The sequence below is a fragment of the Scyliorhinus canicula genome, chromosome 7 (assembly GCF_902713615.1).
Source record: "Scyliorhinus canicula chromosome 7, sScyCan1.1, whole genome shotgun sequence".
In the NCBI taxonomy this organism is placed as follows: domain Eukaryota; kingdom Metazoa; phylum Chordata; class Chondrichthyes; order Carcharhiniformes; family Scyliorhinidae; genus Scyliorhinus; species Scyliorhinus canicula.
Window position 1 is genome coordinate 1,347,082 of NC_052152.1, and position 18,455 is coordinate 1,365,536.

General features: G+C 52.0%; 1 protein-coding gene across 1 annotated transcript in view; it reads right to left on the minus strand.

Moving 5' to 3' along the window:
* Positions 1 to 4,817: 4,817 nt before the first annotated feature.
* The window catches only part of LOC119968624 (high affinity cGMP-specific 3',5'-cyclic phosphodiesterase 9A-like), an 82,368-nt gene continuing 68,730 nt past the window's right edge, over positions 4,818 to 18,455 (minus strand). Inside the window, exons 10-12 of the mRNA XM_038801245.1 lie at positions 16,391 to 16,516; positions 7,602 to 7,675; positions 4,818 to 5,253 (exon numbers count right to left, since the gene is read on the minus strand). Coding sequence (XP_038657173.1) covers positions 7,625 to 7,675; positions 16,391 to 16,516 — 177 coding nt within the window. The 3' untranslated portion in view covers positions 4,818 to 5,253; positions 7,602 to 7,624. The remainder of the gene's footprint in view (positions 5,254 to 7,601; positions 7,676 to 16,390; positions 16,517 to 18,455) is intronic.

Consider the following 18,455-nt stretch of genomic DNA (forward strand, 5'->3'; position numbering starts at 1 on the left):
AGACACCCCGGGCTGACTGAGACACCCCGGGCTGACTGACTGAGACACCCCGGGCTGACTGAGACACCCCGGGCTGACTGAGACGCCCCGGGCTGACTGAGACGCCCCGGGCTGACTGAGACGCCCCGGGCTGACTGAGACACCCCGGGCTGACTGACTGAGACACCCCGGGCTGACTGACTGAGACACCCCGGGCTGACTGACTGAGACACCCCGGGCTGACTGACTGAGACACCCCGGGCTGACTGACTGAGACACCCCGGGCTGACTGACTGAGACACCCCGGGCTGACTGACTGAGACACCCCGGGCTGACTGAGACACCCCGGGCTGACTGACTGAGACACCCCGGGCTGACTGAGACACCCCGGGCTGACTGAGACACCCCGGGCTGACTGAGACACCCCGGGCTGACTGACTGAGACACCCCGGGCTGACTGACTGAGACACCCCGGGCTGACTGACTGAGACGCCCCGGGCTGACTGACTGAGACACCCCGGGCTGACTGACTGAGACACCCCGGGCTGACTGACTGAGACACCCCGGGCTGACTGACTGAGACACCCCGGGCTGACTGAGACACCCCGGGCTGACTGACTGAGACACCCCGGGCTGACTGACTGAGACGCCCCGGGCTGACTGACTGAGACGCCCCGGGCTGACTGACTGAGACGCCCCGGGCTGACTGACTGAGACGCCCCGGGCTGACTGACTGAGACGCCCCGGGCTGACTGACTGAGACGCCCCGGGCTGACTGACTGAGACGCCCCGGGCTGACTGACTGAGACGCCCCGGGCTGACTGACTGAGACGCCCCGGGCTGACTGACTGAGACGCCCCGGGCTGACTGACTGAGACGCCCCGGGCTGACTGACTGAGACGCCCCGGGCTGACTGACTGAGACACCCCGGGCTGACTGACTGAGACACCCCGGGCTGACTGACTGAGACACCCCGGGCTGACTGAGACGCCCCGGGCTGACTGAGACGCCCCGGGCTGACTGACTGAGACGCCCCGGGCTGACTGACTGAGACGCCCCGGGCTGACTGACTGAGACGCCCCGGGCTGACTGAGACGCCCCGGGCTGACTGAGACGCCCCGGGCTGACTGAGACGCCCCGGGCTGACTGACTGAGACGCCCCGGGCTGACTGAGACACCCCGGGCTGAATGATCACTCACATCAGCAGCAAGTGGAAAGATTTTGCTTCATTTGCATAAGAAGTTTTATAAAGAAAGCGTTTCACAATTTGAAAGCATGGAACTTTGGAAATTGTTCTAATAAAGCAGGAACTGAAAGCAATTGAGATAAACTAGAATCATTTGTTAATAATTGGAGTAAATGGGTAAACTTGACATTGGGCTTTTGATCATTGATGTAGTGAGTGTCACAAGCAACATCAGTGTTTATTCACCATTCGGAGGTGAATCAGAGGGTGCAGAGCAGCGACTTTATATCACTGCTCCCATGTGGTGATGGTCATCGTACATCAGTACAACTGAGTGACTCTCTCGGCAATTTCACAGGTCATTTCAGAGTCAATCACATTGCTGTGGGTCTGGAGTCACAGATAGACCAGACCAGGTAAGGACGGCAGATTTCCTTCCCTGAAAGTAGTTAGTGAACAAGATGGGTTCTTACAACAATTGATAGCGTCATGGTCATCATTACTGAGATTTGCTTTATATTCCAGATTTATTCATTTCAATCAGTTTAAATTCCACCAGTTGATGTGGGATTTGAACCCATGTCTCTGGATCATCAGGCTAGGCCTCTTGATAACAAAGAACAATGCAGCAGAGGAACAGGCCATTCGGCCCTCCAAGCCTGTACCGGTCATGATACTAACCTTTACCAAAACCCTCAGCATTTCCTTGTCCCGTATCCCTCTATCCCCATCCTATCCATGTGTTTGTCAAGATGCCTTTTGAATGCCGTTAATGTACCTGCCTCTCACATCTCCTCTAAACTTTGCCCCATGGACCTTAAACCTCTGCCCCCTGGTGACTGACCCCTCCACCCTGGGAAAGAGTGCCTGCCCATCCACTCTATCCATGCCCCTTATAATCTTGTAGATCTCTTACCAGTCTCAACCTCTGTCTTTCTAATGAAAGCACTTCAAGTCTATTCAGCCTCTCTGCATATCTAACAGCTTCCAGACCAGGCAACATCGTGGTAAACCTCCTCTGCACCCTCTAATGAAATTATCTATGGACTCCTGTCTTCTGTAAACGTGATTGAAACACACAGCGCTCATAAATTTCACTCTTTCTGGGGCAACAATGTGCATCAAATCTTCAAATTACTTTGTGAAAACTTTCATTATCTTCATCGTTTGCAAATTTAAATGTATTAAACACAACAATTGCTTCGGGCCCTGCCACTGTTAGGAGCATCGCTGCCGTATGTAAATCTGATCTAAATTTACTGCAGTAAGAAACCGATTAAATTGTTGTTTGAACACACACCGGTGTCCACATGGCCATGAAACCGGAGACTCATTGGTAGCTTCCCTGACTCCATGTGGTTAATTCTGGCAGTCTGCAAAATCTTCAAATCTCCGTGGACCTCGGGGCAGGCTGATAGTTTGTGTTTAATACCATCTAGATCTGGTACCATATAATGTTCTTGTCAGATGGCCTGATTTATATTACAAGAACACTTGTAGCTAAAGCTAAAAAGGATTTATTGACATTAACTGTGGGTAAAGTATATACAAAACAACATGAATAACAGTATGAACATGCACAAGCAACCTCTCTCCCCAGCTCCCTCCAGCCAATCACCTGACTAACATTCACTTATATGCTAATGAGACTCCTAGTGGTCAGTTGGTGAATTACAACAAAACCATGATATCACAATAGATAGATACATGCAGAGGGAGGGAGCGACAGACAGAAAGAGTGAGGGATTATGGAGAGAGACAGAGAGAGAGGCTCACAGAGAGACATTGCAAGTGAGAAAGAGACAGACAAAATGGGTGACGGAGAGAGGTAGACAAACTGAAAGAGCGAGACAGAGTCAGAAAGCGAGAGATAGCAAGAGGGATAGATAGATTTTTAAAAATTTGTTCTTGGGATGTGGCATCTCTGGCTGGGACGGCATTTATTGCCCATCACGAGGCCATTTAAGAGTCAACCACATTGCTGTGGGTCTGGAGTCACATGTAGGCCAGACCAGGTAAGGACGGCAGATTTCCTTCTCTAAAGGACATTAGTGAACCAGATCGGTTTTTACAACAATCGACAATGGTTTCATGGTCATCGTTAGACTTTTAATTCCGAATTTTTATTGAATTCAAAGTCCAACAGCTTCCCTGGTGGGATTCAAAGCCATGTTGATAGATTAAGATGGACGGACGGACAATAGAAAAAGGGAGAGGGGGAAGGTAGACAGAGACAGGTGGACAGAGAGAGAGAGCGATAGTGAGACAGAGGGCGGAATTGAAAACATTTTGAAGTGTCATTCTGCTTTTTGGTTGAGATCTAGACTAATATTCACCCACCCACAGGGTGCAATCCACCGGCCACGTCCGGCTAGAATGGGGCAAGGCACGGCAATTTGCTGACGGGGAATGTCACCCCTGGGATTCCTGATGCCCATTATGCCTGTTAGATCTGGTTAGGGCGGGCGAGATGTCACAATCTGAGTCCTGCCCACAATGGGTGAATTTTGAAAGTTTAAGGATCACCTGAAGACAGTTTGGGAGGTTGGACTTTGGGAATTTTATATTATGAAGAAATAAACAAAATAAAAAGAGAAAAAAATCATTGCAACTGATTAAAACTAATGTGGAAACGCTAAATATATTTAATGATTTAAACAGCTGACCAGATCAATGAATAAATCTTCACTTCAGCATCAAATAAACTTTAAAGAATTTGATCAACAGCAAAGAAGAACAAATTATAAAAGTAAAATGCTAATTTTCACAGCATCGTCTGTATTATAGCCAGGTGCTTTACAACATCAGTAACAAACTGAAAACAGGCCCAGGGCCCGGTAAAGGGCCAGAAACCGACCCTGGGCCCAGAAAAGTGTCTGAAACAGGCCCAGGGCCCAGAAAAGTGTCTGAAACAGGCCCTGGGCCCAGGAAAGTGTCAGGCCCAGGGACCAGGAAAGTGTCTGAAACAGGCCCTGGGCCCAGGAAAGTGTCTGAAACAGACCCTGAGTCAAGTAAATAGCCAGAAACAGGTTCTGGGTGCAGTAAAGGGCCAGAAACTGGGCCTTCACTTCGTGAAGGTCAATAAATGCCCTGGGGCTGGTTTAGCTCACTGGGCTAAATCGCTGGCTTTGAAAGCAGGCCAGCAGCACGGTTCAATTCCTGTACCAGCCTCCCCGAACAGGTGCCGGAATGTGGCGACTAGGGGCTTTTCACAGTAACTTCATTTGAAGCCTACTCGTGACAATAAGCGATTTTCATTTTCGTTTCAACAGGTTCTGCGCTCAGTAAATGGACATAAAATGGGGCCTCACGGTAGCATGGTGGTTAGCATCAATGCTTCACAGCTCCAGGGTCCCAGGTTCGATTCCCGGCTGGGTCACTGTCTGTGTGGAGTCTGCACGTCCTCCCCGTGTGTGCGTGGGTTTCCTCCGGGTGCTCCGGTTTCCTCCCACAGTCCAAAGATGTGCGGGTTAGGTGGATTGGCCATGCTAAATTGCCCGTAGTGTAAGGTTAATGGGGGGATTGTTGGGTTACGGGTATACGGGTTACGTGGGTTTAAGTAGGGTGATCATTGCTCGGCACAACATCGAGGGCCGAAGGGCCTGTTCTGTGCTGTACTGTTCTAATTCTAATTCTAAAAAAATAATCCTACAACATGAAATGGATTTTTTTTTAAAGAAATACAAATATAGGTTAGAAATGCAAAGTCAAAAATACAAATCTGAAAATCAACCTGATTAAAGGTAAGTGTTTCAATGTGAATTGTGAGAAAGCAACAATATTGTAAATGAGGTTCTCGGGCTGACTCTGCTCATTCAATCGGTGTTTCTGGGACTTCAGCCTAATTTCACACCACACCAAACATCAGCACGAAAGGTTCAAACATAATCAGTCCAGAACATTGATATCAAATAGAAAATACTGGGAGCAGCATCGGCAGATATGAGAGTTCATCAGGGAACTTTCCCGGACTCCTTGCACATCCACAGGTCCCATTCCGGGGAAATGTCCCACTCCCTTACCAAGGGCGAAGGGATAGCTCCAGGGCAGCAAAGTGACTCAGCGATCAGTCCCGCTTCCAATCCTCCTGACCAAAGAAAGATTATTCTCTGTGAATGCACAGGATGTCCTTCACTTATAGAGACAACAACAGGTACAACCCCTTCAACTATTTCCAGGGACAGGGAATCCCATAAAACATCAATAGGGAGCACCAGACACCCAATGACCAACACCCCCGAGACAGACACCCCCCCCACCCCCGAGACAGACACCCCCCCACCCCCGAGACAGACACCCCCCCCACCCCCGAGACAGACACCCCCCCACCCCCGAGACAGACACCCCCCCCACCCCCGAGACAGACACCCCCCCCACCCCCGAGACAGACACCCCCCCACCCCCGAGACAGACACCCCCCCACCCCCGAGACAGACACCCCCCCACCCCCGAGACAGACACCCCCCCACCCCCGAGACAGACACCCCCCCACCCCCGAGACAGACACCCCCCCCACCCCCGAGACAGACACCCCCCCCACCCCCGAGACAGACACCCCCCCACCCCCGAGACAGACACCCCCCCACCCCCGAGACAGACACCCCCCCCCCCCCCCCGAGACAGACACCCCCCCACCCCCGAGACAGACACCCCCCCACCCCCGAGACAGACACCCCCCCACCCCCGAGACAGACACCCCCCCACCCCCGAGACAGACACCCCCCCACCCCCGAGACAGACACCCCCCCACCCCCGAGACAGACACCCCCACCCCCCGAGACAGACACCCCCCCACCCCCGAGAAGACACCCCCCCACCCCCGAGACAGACACCCCCCCACCCCCGAGACAGACACCCCCCCCCCACCCCCGAGACAGACACCCCCCCACCACCCGATACAGACACCCCCCCACCCCCGAGACCAGACACCCCCCCCACCCCCGAGACAGACACCCCCCCCCCCCCCCGAGACAGACACCCCCCCCACCCCCGAGACAGACACCCCCCACCCCCGAGACAGACACCCCCCCACCCCGAGGCAGCGACACCCCCCACCCCCGAGGCAGACACCCCCCCCACCCCCGAGACAGACACCCCCCCCACCCCCGAGACAGACACCCCCCCCCACCCCCGAGACAGACCCCCCCCCACCCCCGAGACAGACACCCCCCCACCCCCAAGACAGACACCCCCCGCCCCACCCAGACAGACACCCCCCGCCCCACCCCCAAGACAGACACCCGCCCCACCCCCGAGACAGACACCCCCCCGCCCCACCCAGACAGACACCCCCCTGCCCCACCCAGTCAGACACCCCCTGCGCCACCCAGACAGACACCCCCCGCCCCACCCAGACTGACACCCCCTGCCCCACCCAGTCAGACACCCCCACCCCACCCAGACAGACACCCCCCGCCCCACCCAGACAGACACCCCCCCACCCAGACAGACGACACCCCCGCCCCACCCAGACAGACACCCCCCGCCCCACCCAGACACCCCCCGCCCCACCCAGACACCCCCCCCACCCAGACAGACGACACCCCCGCCCCACCCAGACCCCCTGCCCCACCCAGACAGACCCCCTGCCCCACCCAGTCAGACACCCCCCGCCCCACCCAGACACCCCCCCACCCCCACCCAGACAGACCCCCTGCCCCACCCAGACAGACACCCCCCGCCCCATCCAGACACCCCCGCCCCACCCAGACAGACGACACCCCCGCCCCACCCAGACAGACACCCCCGCCCCACCCAGACCCCAGCCCCACCCAGACACCCCCACCCCACCGAGACAGACACCCCCCGCCCCACCCAGACAGACCCCCCCTGCCCCACCCAGACACCCCCACCCAGACAGACCCCCCTGCCCCACCCAGTCAGACACCCCCCGCCCCACCCAGACACCCCCCGCCCCATCCAGTCAGACACCCCCACCCCACCCAGACACCCCCCGCCCCACCCGGACAGACCCCCCCTGCCCCACCCAGTCAGACACCCCCCGCCCCACCCAGTCAGACACCCCCTGCCCCACCCAGTCAGACACCCCCTGCCCCACCCAGTCAGACACCCCATGCCCCACCCAGACAGACACCCCCCGCCCCACCCGGACAGACACCCAATGACCAACACTCCCGAGACAGACCCTCCCCCCAGACAGAGACTCCTCCCCAGGGACAGACCAACCCCCCCCCCCCCCCCAGATGCTGACAGTCATCCCAACGAAACAGACAGACCCACCCTGTGAGTCAGACCAACATGTCCCGCGACAAACAGACAGCCCCCACCCCCCACCCCCCAGGACAAACTGCCCCAGTAACAGGCACCCCACTATTTCCTGTTCCACTCTCACCCTCTGACCACTGACCCTGGGCTGGAATGAATGGGAACATTCCCCACAGACATTGGTCATCAGAGTCCCAGTGAGTTGCTCACCTCAAACCGTCACCGTGTGACTTTCACTTCTTTTTGCTGCTTATGGGTAGCGGCTCGTGCTTTTTTTGGGGAATCTAAATATGAAAACATTCAGGGATGTTAAATCAGGCTGCATTAAAAAAACAACTCAATTATGGGATGTGGGTGTCGCTGGTTAGGTCAGTATTTATTGCCCATCCCTAGTTGTCCTTCAGAAGGTGGTGGTAAGTTGCCTTCTTGAACCGCTGTAGTCCCTGAGATGTAGGTACACCCACTGTGCTGTTAGGGAGGGAGTTCCAGGATGTTGCCCCAGTGACAGTGAAGGAACGGCCGATATATTTCCCAGTCAGGGTGGTGAGTGACTTGGAGGGGAACCTCCAGGTGGTGGGGTTCCCAGGTATCTGCTGCTCTTGTCCTTCTAGATGGTCGTGGACGTGGGTTTGGAAGGTGCTGTCTCCGGAACCTTGGCGAGTTGCTGCAGTACATCTTGTAGATGGTACACACGGTGCAGCGATACACACGGTGCAATGATACACACGGTGCAATGATACACACGGTGCAGCGATACACACGGTGCAGCGATACACACGGTGCAATGATACACACGGTGCAGCGATACACACAGTGCAGCGATACACACGGTGCAATGATACACACGGTGCAGTGATACACACGGCGCAGTGATACACACGGCGCAGTGATACACACGGCGCAGTGATACACACGGCGCAGTGATACACACGACGCAGTGATACACACGGCGCAGTGATACACACGGCGCAGTGATACACACGGCGCAGTGATACACACGGCGCAGTGATACACACGGCGCAGTGATACACACGGCGCAGTGATACACACGGTGCAGCGATACACACGGTGCAGTGATACACACGACTGCCACTGTTTGTTGGTGGTGGAGGGTGTCAGGGTTCTTCCTGTTTATTCCCTTATTTCCCCTTTTTTACTATAATTATTTTTGATCCATGGATGATTAATGGACATGTGTCTTTAAGGCAAGCAGCAGAGAGAATGTGGAGTTCAGCAGTTACAGGAGAGAACAACCTGCTGGTCTCTGCTGGTTTGAACAGGAGCTTCAGACTTGTCCGCACCAGAGAGAGAGATGGGCTGGGTCGCAGTTTGATTGATTGGCCGGTGGTCAGTGAATTAGCCGAAAGGCCGTACTCTGCCCAGTAACCGGTGCTGATTGGATCGTATCTCAGAGGAATGATAATCAGTGTCCCAGGGAGTTTCAGATTTGACTCTGGCAGCACAGAGTCACAAAGCTGCTCTCTTTCCCCTCAGAATGGCTGCTGTGAATGCTGCTTTTCTGAATTTATAGGCTGCAAACAAAGACCAGAAGTTGCTGTCTCTCTGCAGAAAGGCTGTCAGTACAGCATTCTTCAAACTACAGAGAACCTGAATGAATGAATTTACAGAGAATTCATTACAGGCTGAAAACCAAGACTTTAATGTGCAGGCGTGCTGTGAAGAAAAGTGTGTTAAAGACTATCATCTGAAATAGGTAGCACAGTGGTTAGCACTGTTGCTTCACAGCACCAGCGACCCAGGTTCAAATCACGGCTTGGGTGACTGCAGAGTCTGCACGTTAACCCAACGTCTGCGTGGGTTTCCTCCGGGTGCTCCGGTTTCCTCCCACAAGTCCTGAAAGACGTGCTGTTAGATGAATTGGACATTCTGAATTCTCCCTCTGTGTACCTGAACAGCTGCCGGAGTGTGGCGGCTGCTTATTTCATTACAGTCCTTGCGATAAATAAACAGTAATTGTGTTTACGTTTACAAACCTGGTGACTGTAATTATTGGGCAGCCAAGGGCCAAAGACTTTGGGTACTTTTATAAGAATTATTGGTTAATTCACTTGTGTTGTGACTCTGGGACACGTGTTTGTGGAAGGGGGAGCAATCAAGCAGCAGCTTTGTCCTGGATGGTGTGGAGCTTCTTGAGTGTTGTTGGAGCTGCGCTCATCCAGGCAAGTGGAGAGTATTCCATCGCACTCCTGACTTGGTCTGCTTTCAAAGCCAGCTATTTAGCCCTGTGCTAAACCAGCTCCTTTGCCCCATCTTGACTTGTGCCTTGTAGATGGTGGACAGGCTTTGGGGGGGTCAGGATGTGAGTTACTCTCCGCAGGATTCCCAGCCTCTGACCTACCCTGGTAGCCACAGTATTAATGTGGCTGGTCCAGTTCAGTGTCTGATCAATGGTAACTCCCCCAGGATGTTGATAATGGCATTACCATCACTGAATCCCCCACTGAGTGTCGAGGGGCGATGGTTGAATGAATGAAATGAAAATCACTTATTGTCACGAGTAGGCTTCAAATGAAGTTACTGTGAAAAGCCCCTAGTCGCCACATTCTGGCGCCTGTTCGGGGAGGCTGGTACGGGAATCGAACCGTGTTGCTGTCCTGTAGGAGATGGTCATTGCCTGGCACTTGTGTGGAGCAACTGTAACTGTAACTGACCTGAGGAAGCCTGTCATTGGCTGACTGACCATCTGACAATTTAAAACAACGAATCAGGTGAAAGTGCAACAAGAAGACATCGGCAAATTGAAGAGACCAGGATGGAGGCAAAAGAGTGATGGGTTGGGAGGGGGAGAGGTTGGGCGGGGGGCAGAGCGAGGGGGAGAGGGAGAGCAAGGGAGAGTAGAGATTGAGGGGGAGTGAGGGAAGTGGACAGGGAGCAGAGGATGGGTGAGGAAGAGGAGGGTTGTTGAGGGGAGGAAGGAGGGTGAGGGATTGGACGGCTATGGAGAGAAGGGAGGAAACAAAAGGGGAGGGGGTAGTGGGTGGGCAAGGGTAACAATGAGTGAAGGTGGGAGAGAGGTTGAGGGAAGAAGAGTGGGTGAGGGAAGGGGTAATGGAGAAGGAGGGGGAAGGGAGGGGATGGAGAGGTGGGGAGGGAAGGGGTGGAGGGAGGGGCAGCAGAGAAAGGAGAGGATAGTCAGGGATAGGAGGCTAGGGGAGAGGAGGGTCAGGGAGAGGAGGGAGGGGAGAGGAGGGTCAGGGAGAGGAGGGAGGGGAGAGGAGGGTCAGGAAGAGGGGGGAGGGGGGAATCGGAGAGGAGGGGGGAGAGGAGGGAGGGGAGGGGAGAGGAGGGAGTGGGGAGCGGAGAGGAGGGAGCGGAGAGGAGGCTAGGGGAGAGGAGGGAGGGGAGAGGAGGGAGGGGGAGGGGAGAGGAGGGAGGGGAGTACAGGGTGGGGAAGTGAGAGGATAGTAGGGCGGGGGTAGGGAGGGGGAGCTGCGGTAGGGGGAGGAGGAAGAGGGAAGGTGGGTGGGAGAGGGGCAGGGAGGGAGAAGCAGGAGGGGGAATGAGGGGGTGAAGGAGGTGGGAAAAGTGAAGGGAGGAGGGTGAGGAGAAAGAGGAGGGACAGATAGGGAGCAGAGGAATGACAGGAGGGAGAGAAAAGTTGAGCAGGGAGGACTGAGGGAGGGGCAGGGAGGGAGATGAGGGGAGGGATGGACGTGAGGGAATGAGCAGGGGCTAGGGTGTGGAGGGAGAGGAGGGAGGGATAGAGGACAGAGGAGGAGGTGGGGTTAGCAGGGATGCTGTGAATGGTGAGTTGAGGGATTAAGGGGGTTGTCGGGGAGGGGGATTGATGGGGGAGCTCGGTGCGGAGAGAGCGGGCGAGTGAGAGGTTGGAGAGGGAAGGAGTTAAGGGAGGGAGAGAGGAGGGAAGGGATAGAGTGGGGGTGGGTAGAGGGTGGAGAGGGAGGGATGGAGTGGTGCAGAGGGAGAGTGGGAGGGATGGTGAAGGCAGGCAATGAGTGAATTGAGGGAGCAGGGAGGGGAAGGAGGATGGGGAGGGAGAAGGGGCAGGGGTAGGGTGAGTGTGGTAAGGGGATATTTTGCAGGGATGGAGCGAGGGATAGGACTGCCCAGACGGGAGAGGAGGTGGGAGTGGGATGATGGAGAGTGAGGAGGGAGGATGGAGGGAGGGAAGGTCCGGATGGAGTAAGAGGGAGATGAGATGGGGATAGGAGGATAAGATGGAGGAGGGATTGGGGATGGGAAGGAGTGGCAGAGGGGGGAGTGAGAGAGTGGTAGGGGAACAGGGATGGAGAGAGGGGGGAAGAGGAGGGAGAAGATGGAGAAGAGGGTGGTGTGTGGGAGTGAGGCGGAGTAAGAGGTGGGAGAGTGAGGGAGGAGGTTAGGGAGGAGAGGGAGAGAAGGCAGTGGAGGGAGAGGGGAGGGGGAGGGAAATTAGGGGTGAACATAAGAACTATGAGCAGGAGTAGGCCATCTGGCCCCTCGAGCCTGCTCCGCCATTCAATGAGATCATGGCTGATCCTTTGTGGACTCAGCTCCACTATCCGGCCCGAACACCATAACCCTTAATCCCTTTATTCTTCAAAAAACTATCTATCTTTACCTTAAAAACATTTAATGAAGGAGCCTCAACTGCTTCACTGGGCAAGGAATTCCATAGATTCACAACCCTTTGGGTGAAGAAGTTCTTCCTAAACTCAGTCTTAAATCTACTTCCCCTTATTTTGAGGCTATGCCCCCTAGTTCTGCTTTCACCCGCCAATGGAAACAACCTGCCCGCATCTATCCTATCTATTCCCTTCATCATTTTATATGTTTCTATAAGATCTGCAAAAAGTGCAGAGGATACTGGAAGTCTGCAGAGGGATTTGGATAGGTTAAGTGAATGGGCTAGGGTCTGGCAGATGGAATACAATGTTGACAAATGTGAGGTTATCCATTTTGGTAGGAATAACAGCAAAAGGGATTATTATTTAAATGATAAAATATTAAAACATGCTGCTGTGCAGAGAGACATCTCATGCATGAGCCGCAAAAAGTTGGTTTACAGGTGCAACAGGTGATTAAGAAGGCAAATGGGATTTTGTCCTTCATTGCTAGAGGGATGGAGTTTAAGACTAGGGAGGTTATGTTGCAATTGTATAAGGTGTTAGTGCGGCCACACCTGGAGAATTGTGTTCAGTTGTGGTCTCCTTACTTGAGAAAGGACGTACTGGCGCTGGAGGGTGTGCAGAGGAGATTCACTAGGTTAATCCCAGAGTTTAAGGGGTTGGATTACGAGGAGAGGTTGAGTTGACTGGGACTGTACTCGTTGGAATTTAGACGGATGAGGGGGGATCTTATAGAAACATTTAAAATTATGAAGGGAATAGATAGGAAAAGGTGAGTGGGGGTCTGGATTTTAGACTGTGAGATTATATTGTGAATAGGCTCAAAATAAGGGGAAGTAGATTTAGGACTGAGTTTAGGAGGAACTTCTTCACCCAAAGGGTTGTGAATCTATGGAATTCCTTGCCCAGTGAAGCAGTTGAGGCTCCTTCATTAAATGTTTTTAAGGTAAAGATAGATAGTTTTTGAAGAATAAAGGGATTAAGGGTTATGGTGTTCGGGCCAGAAAGTGGAGCTGAGTCCACAAAAGATCAGCCATGATCTCATTGAATGGCGGAGCAGGCTCGAGGGGCCAGATGGCCTACTCCTGCTCCTAGTTCTTATGTTCTTATTTAGCCCCATTAGCTTGCCCATCACTACCTCCTTAGTGATAACAATCATCTCAAGGTCCTCACCTGTCATAGCCTCATTTCTATCAGTCGCTGGCATGTTAGTTGTGTCTTCCACTGTGAAGACCGACCCAAAAAACCTGTTCAGTTCCTCAGCCATTTCCTCATTTCCCATTATTAAAACTCCCTTCTCATCCTCTAAAGGACCAATATTTACCTTAGCCACTATTTTTTGTTTTATATATTTGTGGAAACTTTTACTATCCGTTTTTATATTCTGAGCAAGTTTACTCTCATAATCTATCTTACTCTTCTTTATAGCCTTTTTAGTAGCTTTCTGTTGCCCCCTAAATATTTCCCAGTCCTCTAGTCTCCCACCAATCTTTGCCACTTTGTATGCTTTTCCTTCAATTTGATACTCTCCCTTATTTCCTTAGATATCCACGGTCGATTTTCCCTCTTTCTACCGTCCTTCCTTTTTGTTGGTATAAACCTTTGCTGAGCACTGTGAAAAATCGCTTGGAAGGTTCTCCACTGTTCCTCAACTGTTCCACCATAAAGTCTTTGCTCTCAGTCTACCTTAGCTCATTCTTCTCTCATCCCATTGTAATCTCCTTTGCTTCAGCACAAAACACTAGTGTTTGATTGTACCTTCTCACCCTCCATCTGTATTTTAAATTCCACCATATTGTGATCGCTCTTTCCGAGAGGATCCCTGACTATGAGATCATGAATCAATCCTGTCTCATTACACAGGACAAGATCTAGGACCGCTTGTTCCCTCGTAGGTTCTATTACATACTGTTCTAGGAAACTATCGCGGATACATTCTATAAACTCCTCCTCAAGGCTGCCTTGACTGACCTGGTTAAACCAATCGACATGTAGATTAAAATCCTCCATGATAACTGCTGTACCATTTCTACATGCATCAGTTATTTCTTTGTTTATTGCCTGCCCCACCATAATGTTACTATTTGGTGGCCTATAGACTACTCCTATCAGTGACTTTTTCGCCTTCCTATTCCTGATTTCCACCCAAATAGGTTCAACCTTATCCTCCATAGCACCGATGTCATCCCTTACTATTGCCCGGATGTCATCCTTAAATAACAGAGCAACACCACCTCCCTTACCATCCACTCTGTCCTTCCGAATAGTTTGATACCCTCGGATATTTAACTCCCAGTCGTGACCATCCTTTAACCATGTTTCAGTAATGGCCACTAAATCATAGTCATTCACGATGATTTGCGCCATCAACTCATTTACCTTATTCCGAATACTACGAGCATTCAGGTAAAGTACACTTATGTTGGCTTTTATACCTATTTTGAATCTTAACACCTCGCTCAGTAACCTCTCCTAAGTTATATTTCCTCTTAACTTTTCTCCTAATTTTCCCCTAATTTTCCTTGTCGTTGAACCCATATCTTCATGTAACAACCTGCCGCGTCGCTTTCCATTAATGTTTTTATTTCCAGTTTTATTCCTTTTGTTATTACTGGGCCTATTCACTGAGCTCCCCTCAGTCACTGTGCCTTGTACTGTCGCCCTTTTTGATTTTTGACTATGGCTTCTCTGCCTTACACTTTCCCCCTTACTGCCTTTTGTTTCTGTCCCTGTTTTACTACCTTTCAACTTCCTGCATCGGTTCCCATCCCCCTGCCACATTAGTTTAAACCCTCCCCAACAGCTCTAGCAACCCCCCCCCAGGACATCGGTTCCAGTACTGCCCAGGTGCAGACCGTCTGGTTTGTACTGGTCCCACCTCCCCCAGAACCGGTTCTAATGCCCCAGGAATTTGAATCCCTCTCTCTTGCTCCATCTCTCGCGCCATGCATTCATCCTATCTATCCTGACATTCCTACTCTGACTAGCTCGTGGCACTGGTAGCAATCCTGAGATTACTACCTTTGAGGTCCTACTTTTTAGTTTAACTCCTAACTCCCTGAATTCAGTTTGAAAAAAAAAATGCTTTTTGTCATGAGTAGGCTTCAATGAAGTTACTGTGAAAAGCCCCTAGTCGCCACATTCCAGCACCTGTTCGGGGAGGCTGGTATGGGAATTGAACCGTGCTGCTGGCCTGCCTTGATCTGCTTTAAAAGCCACCGATTTAGCCCAGTGTGCTAAACCAGCCCCTTGTAGGACCTCATCCTGTTTTTTACCTATATAGTTGGTGCCTATGTGCACCACGACAGCTGGCTGTTCACCCTCCCCCCCCCAGAATGTCCTGCAGCCGCTCCGAGACATCCTTGACCCTTGCACCAGGGAGGCAACATACCATCCTGGAGTCTCGATTGCATCCACAGAACCGTCTGTCTATTCCCCTGACGATCGAGTCCCCTATCACTATAGCCCTGCCATTTTTCTTCCTGCCCTGCTGTGCAGCAGAGCCAGCCACGGTGCCATGAACCTGGCTGCTGCTGCCTTCCCCTGGTGAGCCATCTCCCTCAACAGTATCCAAAGCTGTATATTTGTTTTGCAGGGAGATGACCGCAGGGGACATTTGCACTGCCTTCCTACTCTTGCTCTGTCTTTTGGTCACCCATTTTCTATCTCCCTCAGTAACTTTCACCTGCGGTGTGACCAAATCGCTAAACGTGCTATCCACTGGTGGTAGGGAGACAGGGAGGGAGAGTGTAGAGGAGGGAGTGGGAGTGAGGGGAAGAGAAGGGGAGTGATGGTGGAGGGAGGGGGAGGGAAAGCAGAGTGGTGGAAGGGGAGGGTGGGAGGGAGTGAGGGTAAATATAAGAGTGAGGTAGTGAGAGAGGTGAGAAAGAAGTGAGTTCAGAGTGTGAGGATGGAGTGAGGGTTGAGGAGGGAGTGAGGGGTTTATGATGGAGTGAGGGGTTGAGGAGGGAGTGAAGGGTTGAGGAGGGAGTGAGGGGTGAGGATGGAGTGAGAGGAGAGGGATGAGGAGGGAGTGAGGGGTGAGGAGGGAGTGAGGGGAGGTGAGGATGGAGTGAGAGGAGAGGGATGAGGAGGGAGTGAGGGGTGAGGGAGTGAGGGGAGAAGTTGAGGATGGAGTGAGAATGCAGTGAGGGGGAGGAGGGAGTGAGGAGGCATGAGGTGACGGCGAGGTGGCAGTAATGGGCTAGTGATGGGGATTTGGAGGAGGGAGTGAGGTGTTAGTGAGGGGGTGAGAAAGGAGTGAGGGGATGGGTGGGGATGGAGTTAGGAGGCAATGATGGGCTGCTGAGAGAGAGTGGGAGGAGGGAGTGAGGGTGGAGGGTAAGGATGGAGTTTGGGTAGTGAGGGGTGAGGATGGAGTGAGAGAGGGGAGTGACAAATGAGCTTTACCTCAATGGTTGCATCGTCGATTTGTTTTAACTCCTCATATCGCTCGCGGGAGTCTCGCAGAGGCTGAACCATCAACTCCTCAATCTGAGGGAAGAGCTGAATGGAGACAAATTGAGTCTCATCAATAAATCACACTCCTGACTAACCAATCACTGGACACAGGCTGGGATCTACGCCTGAGGTCAGGTCAACCTCTGAGGTAGGGATCTACTCGATCCTTGATGTTGTGTACCTGGGTGATGGTGATTGTAGTTGTATGCAATGTCTCTTTAACAACCGAGTCATGTGACACATAAACTGCTTTGTGGGCTTTTGGGGGAGTTGATCAGCAACTATTGTACGGCACAGGCCGATTCAATAACCCTCCAGTGATCTTGTATCAAACCCACATGTTGCAAATCGATTTGTTTAGTTCTGTTAATCTAAATATACAACAGTTTACAAAAAGAAACTGCCAACAAGAAATGGATCAGAAGAAAATAACTTTTTGTTTTAAATGGTTGGAGCGGAGCAGCATCAATAGATTAATCACATGATTAACACAAGATCAGAAATCACTGGCTTGGAACCTGTCAGGTTGCAGAAATTCAAACAAAGGACTCACACCGACTTTACACCAATACAGAAATCAGGGAGAGGATTGGAATCAAATTAAAGTGATTAACGCAGACAGAGAGGAGGTTCTGAGTGGTCTGGTAGCCTTAAAAGTAGACACACCTCCAGGGCCAGATGGAATGTATCCCAGGCTGTTGGGTGAGACAAGAGAGGAAATACTCGGGGGGGCTGGCAATAATTTACATATTCTCTCTGGCCACAGGAGAGGTGGTGGAGGGCTGGAGGATCGCCAATGTGGTTCCATTATTCAAGAGGGGAGGAAGGGATAAACCAGGAAACTATGGGCCAGACAGTCTTAACCTCAGTGGGGGGGAAACTATTGGAAACAATTCTGAGAGACAGAATTAATCTGCATTTGGAGAGGCCGGTATTAATCAGGAACAGGCAGCATGGGTTTGGTTAAGGGGAGGTTATGTCTGACCAACTTGATTGAGTTTTTTGGAGAGGTGACCACGCGTGTAGATGAGGGAAATGCATTTGACGTATTCACTTGTACTTCAGCAAGGCTTTTGATAAGGTCTGTAGCCACCTGGGGTGGCCACTGCCCAACACAAAATGGAAGATTACAAAGAATGCAGGGAAGATGGACATGTTGAAAAAGCAAGCAGCTTGCAAAAGCGCTTGTGTATTCTGACTGCTGCAGAAACCAGACAGCACTGTAAAAGAAAACAAGTTAGCATACTAATGAGGCGAGACCCAGTGATTTCCAGGTACAATGGAAACAAGTTAACTCAAATCGCTACATTGAATAGAAGGCCAGACTTCTCGGCGCCAAGAGAAGTCCAAAACAATAAGCCCCAAGAACCGCCCAGTGATCGAGGAACAGCCCCGTTATTGGGGAAATTCAAATCAATTGATTGGGAAGAGACCCAATGGATTGCGAGTGTATAGAGGGTTCGCCCAGGTGGGCGCGAGACCCTGGGAGACAGAGACCCCGACCTCAGCTCTCTCTCTCAGCCGGCCCTCCCAACAAGAACACCTTTGTAGCAGCTCTCGAGCTTGACCACGGAGAGGAGAGGTCTAGCCAGCAGCCGCCATCAAGTAAGTGTCACACAACGCACGCTACGAGAGTAGACACTCCTGACCCCTTTAGTCCACAACTACTGGAAACCTGCGATCCCAGTGCAGAGCAAGAGGCCATTGATCCCTGATCCGGCAGTTCCCTTATCCAGATAAGTATTGGCCTGTTAGTGGTAGGATTAGCCTAGTCTTGTAGTTTTATATGCATAATTAGTAGATAACTGTATTATAATAAACGTGTCTTGTTTGAACTTACTAACTGGTGTATGGAGTTATTGGTTTGAACTTGAACTTGAAACTTGTGGCGGTATCTTAACGATACCTGGCGACTCTAGAGCTAAGGAACGAAACAGAGCCAAACTGAGTGTAAAGCACACTCACCCAGAACGAGCAACAGGTCCCACATGGGAGACTGACAGCGAAGTTAAGA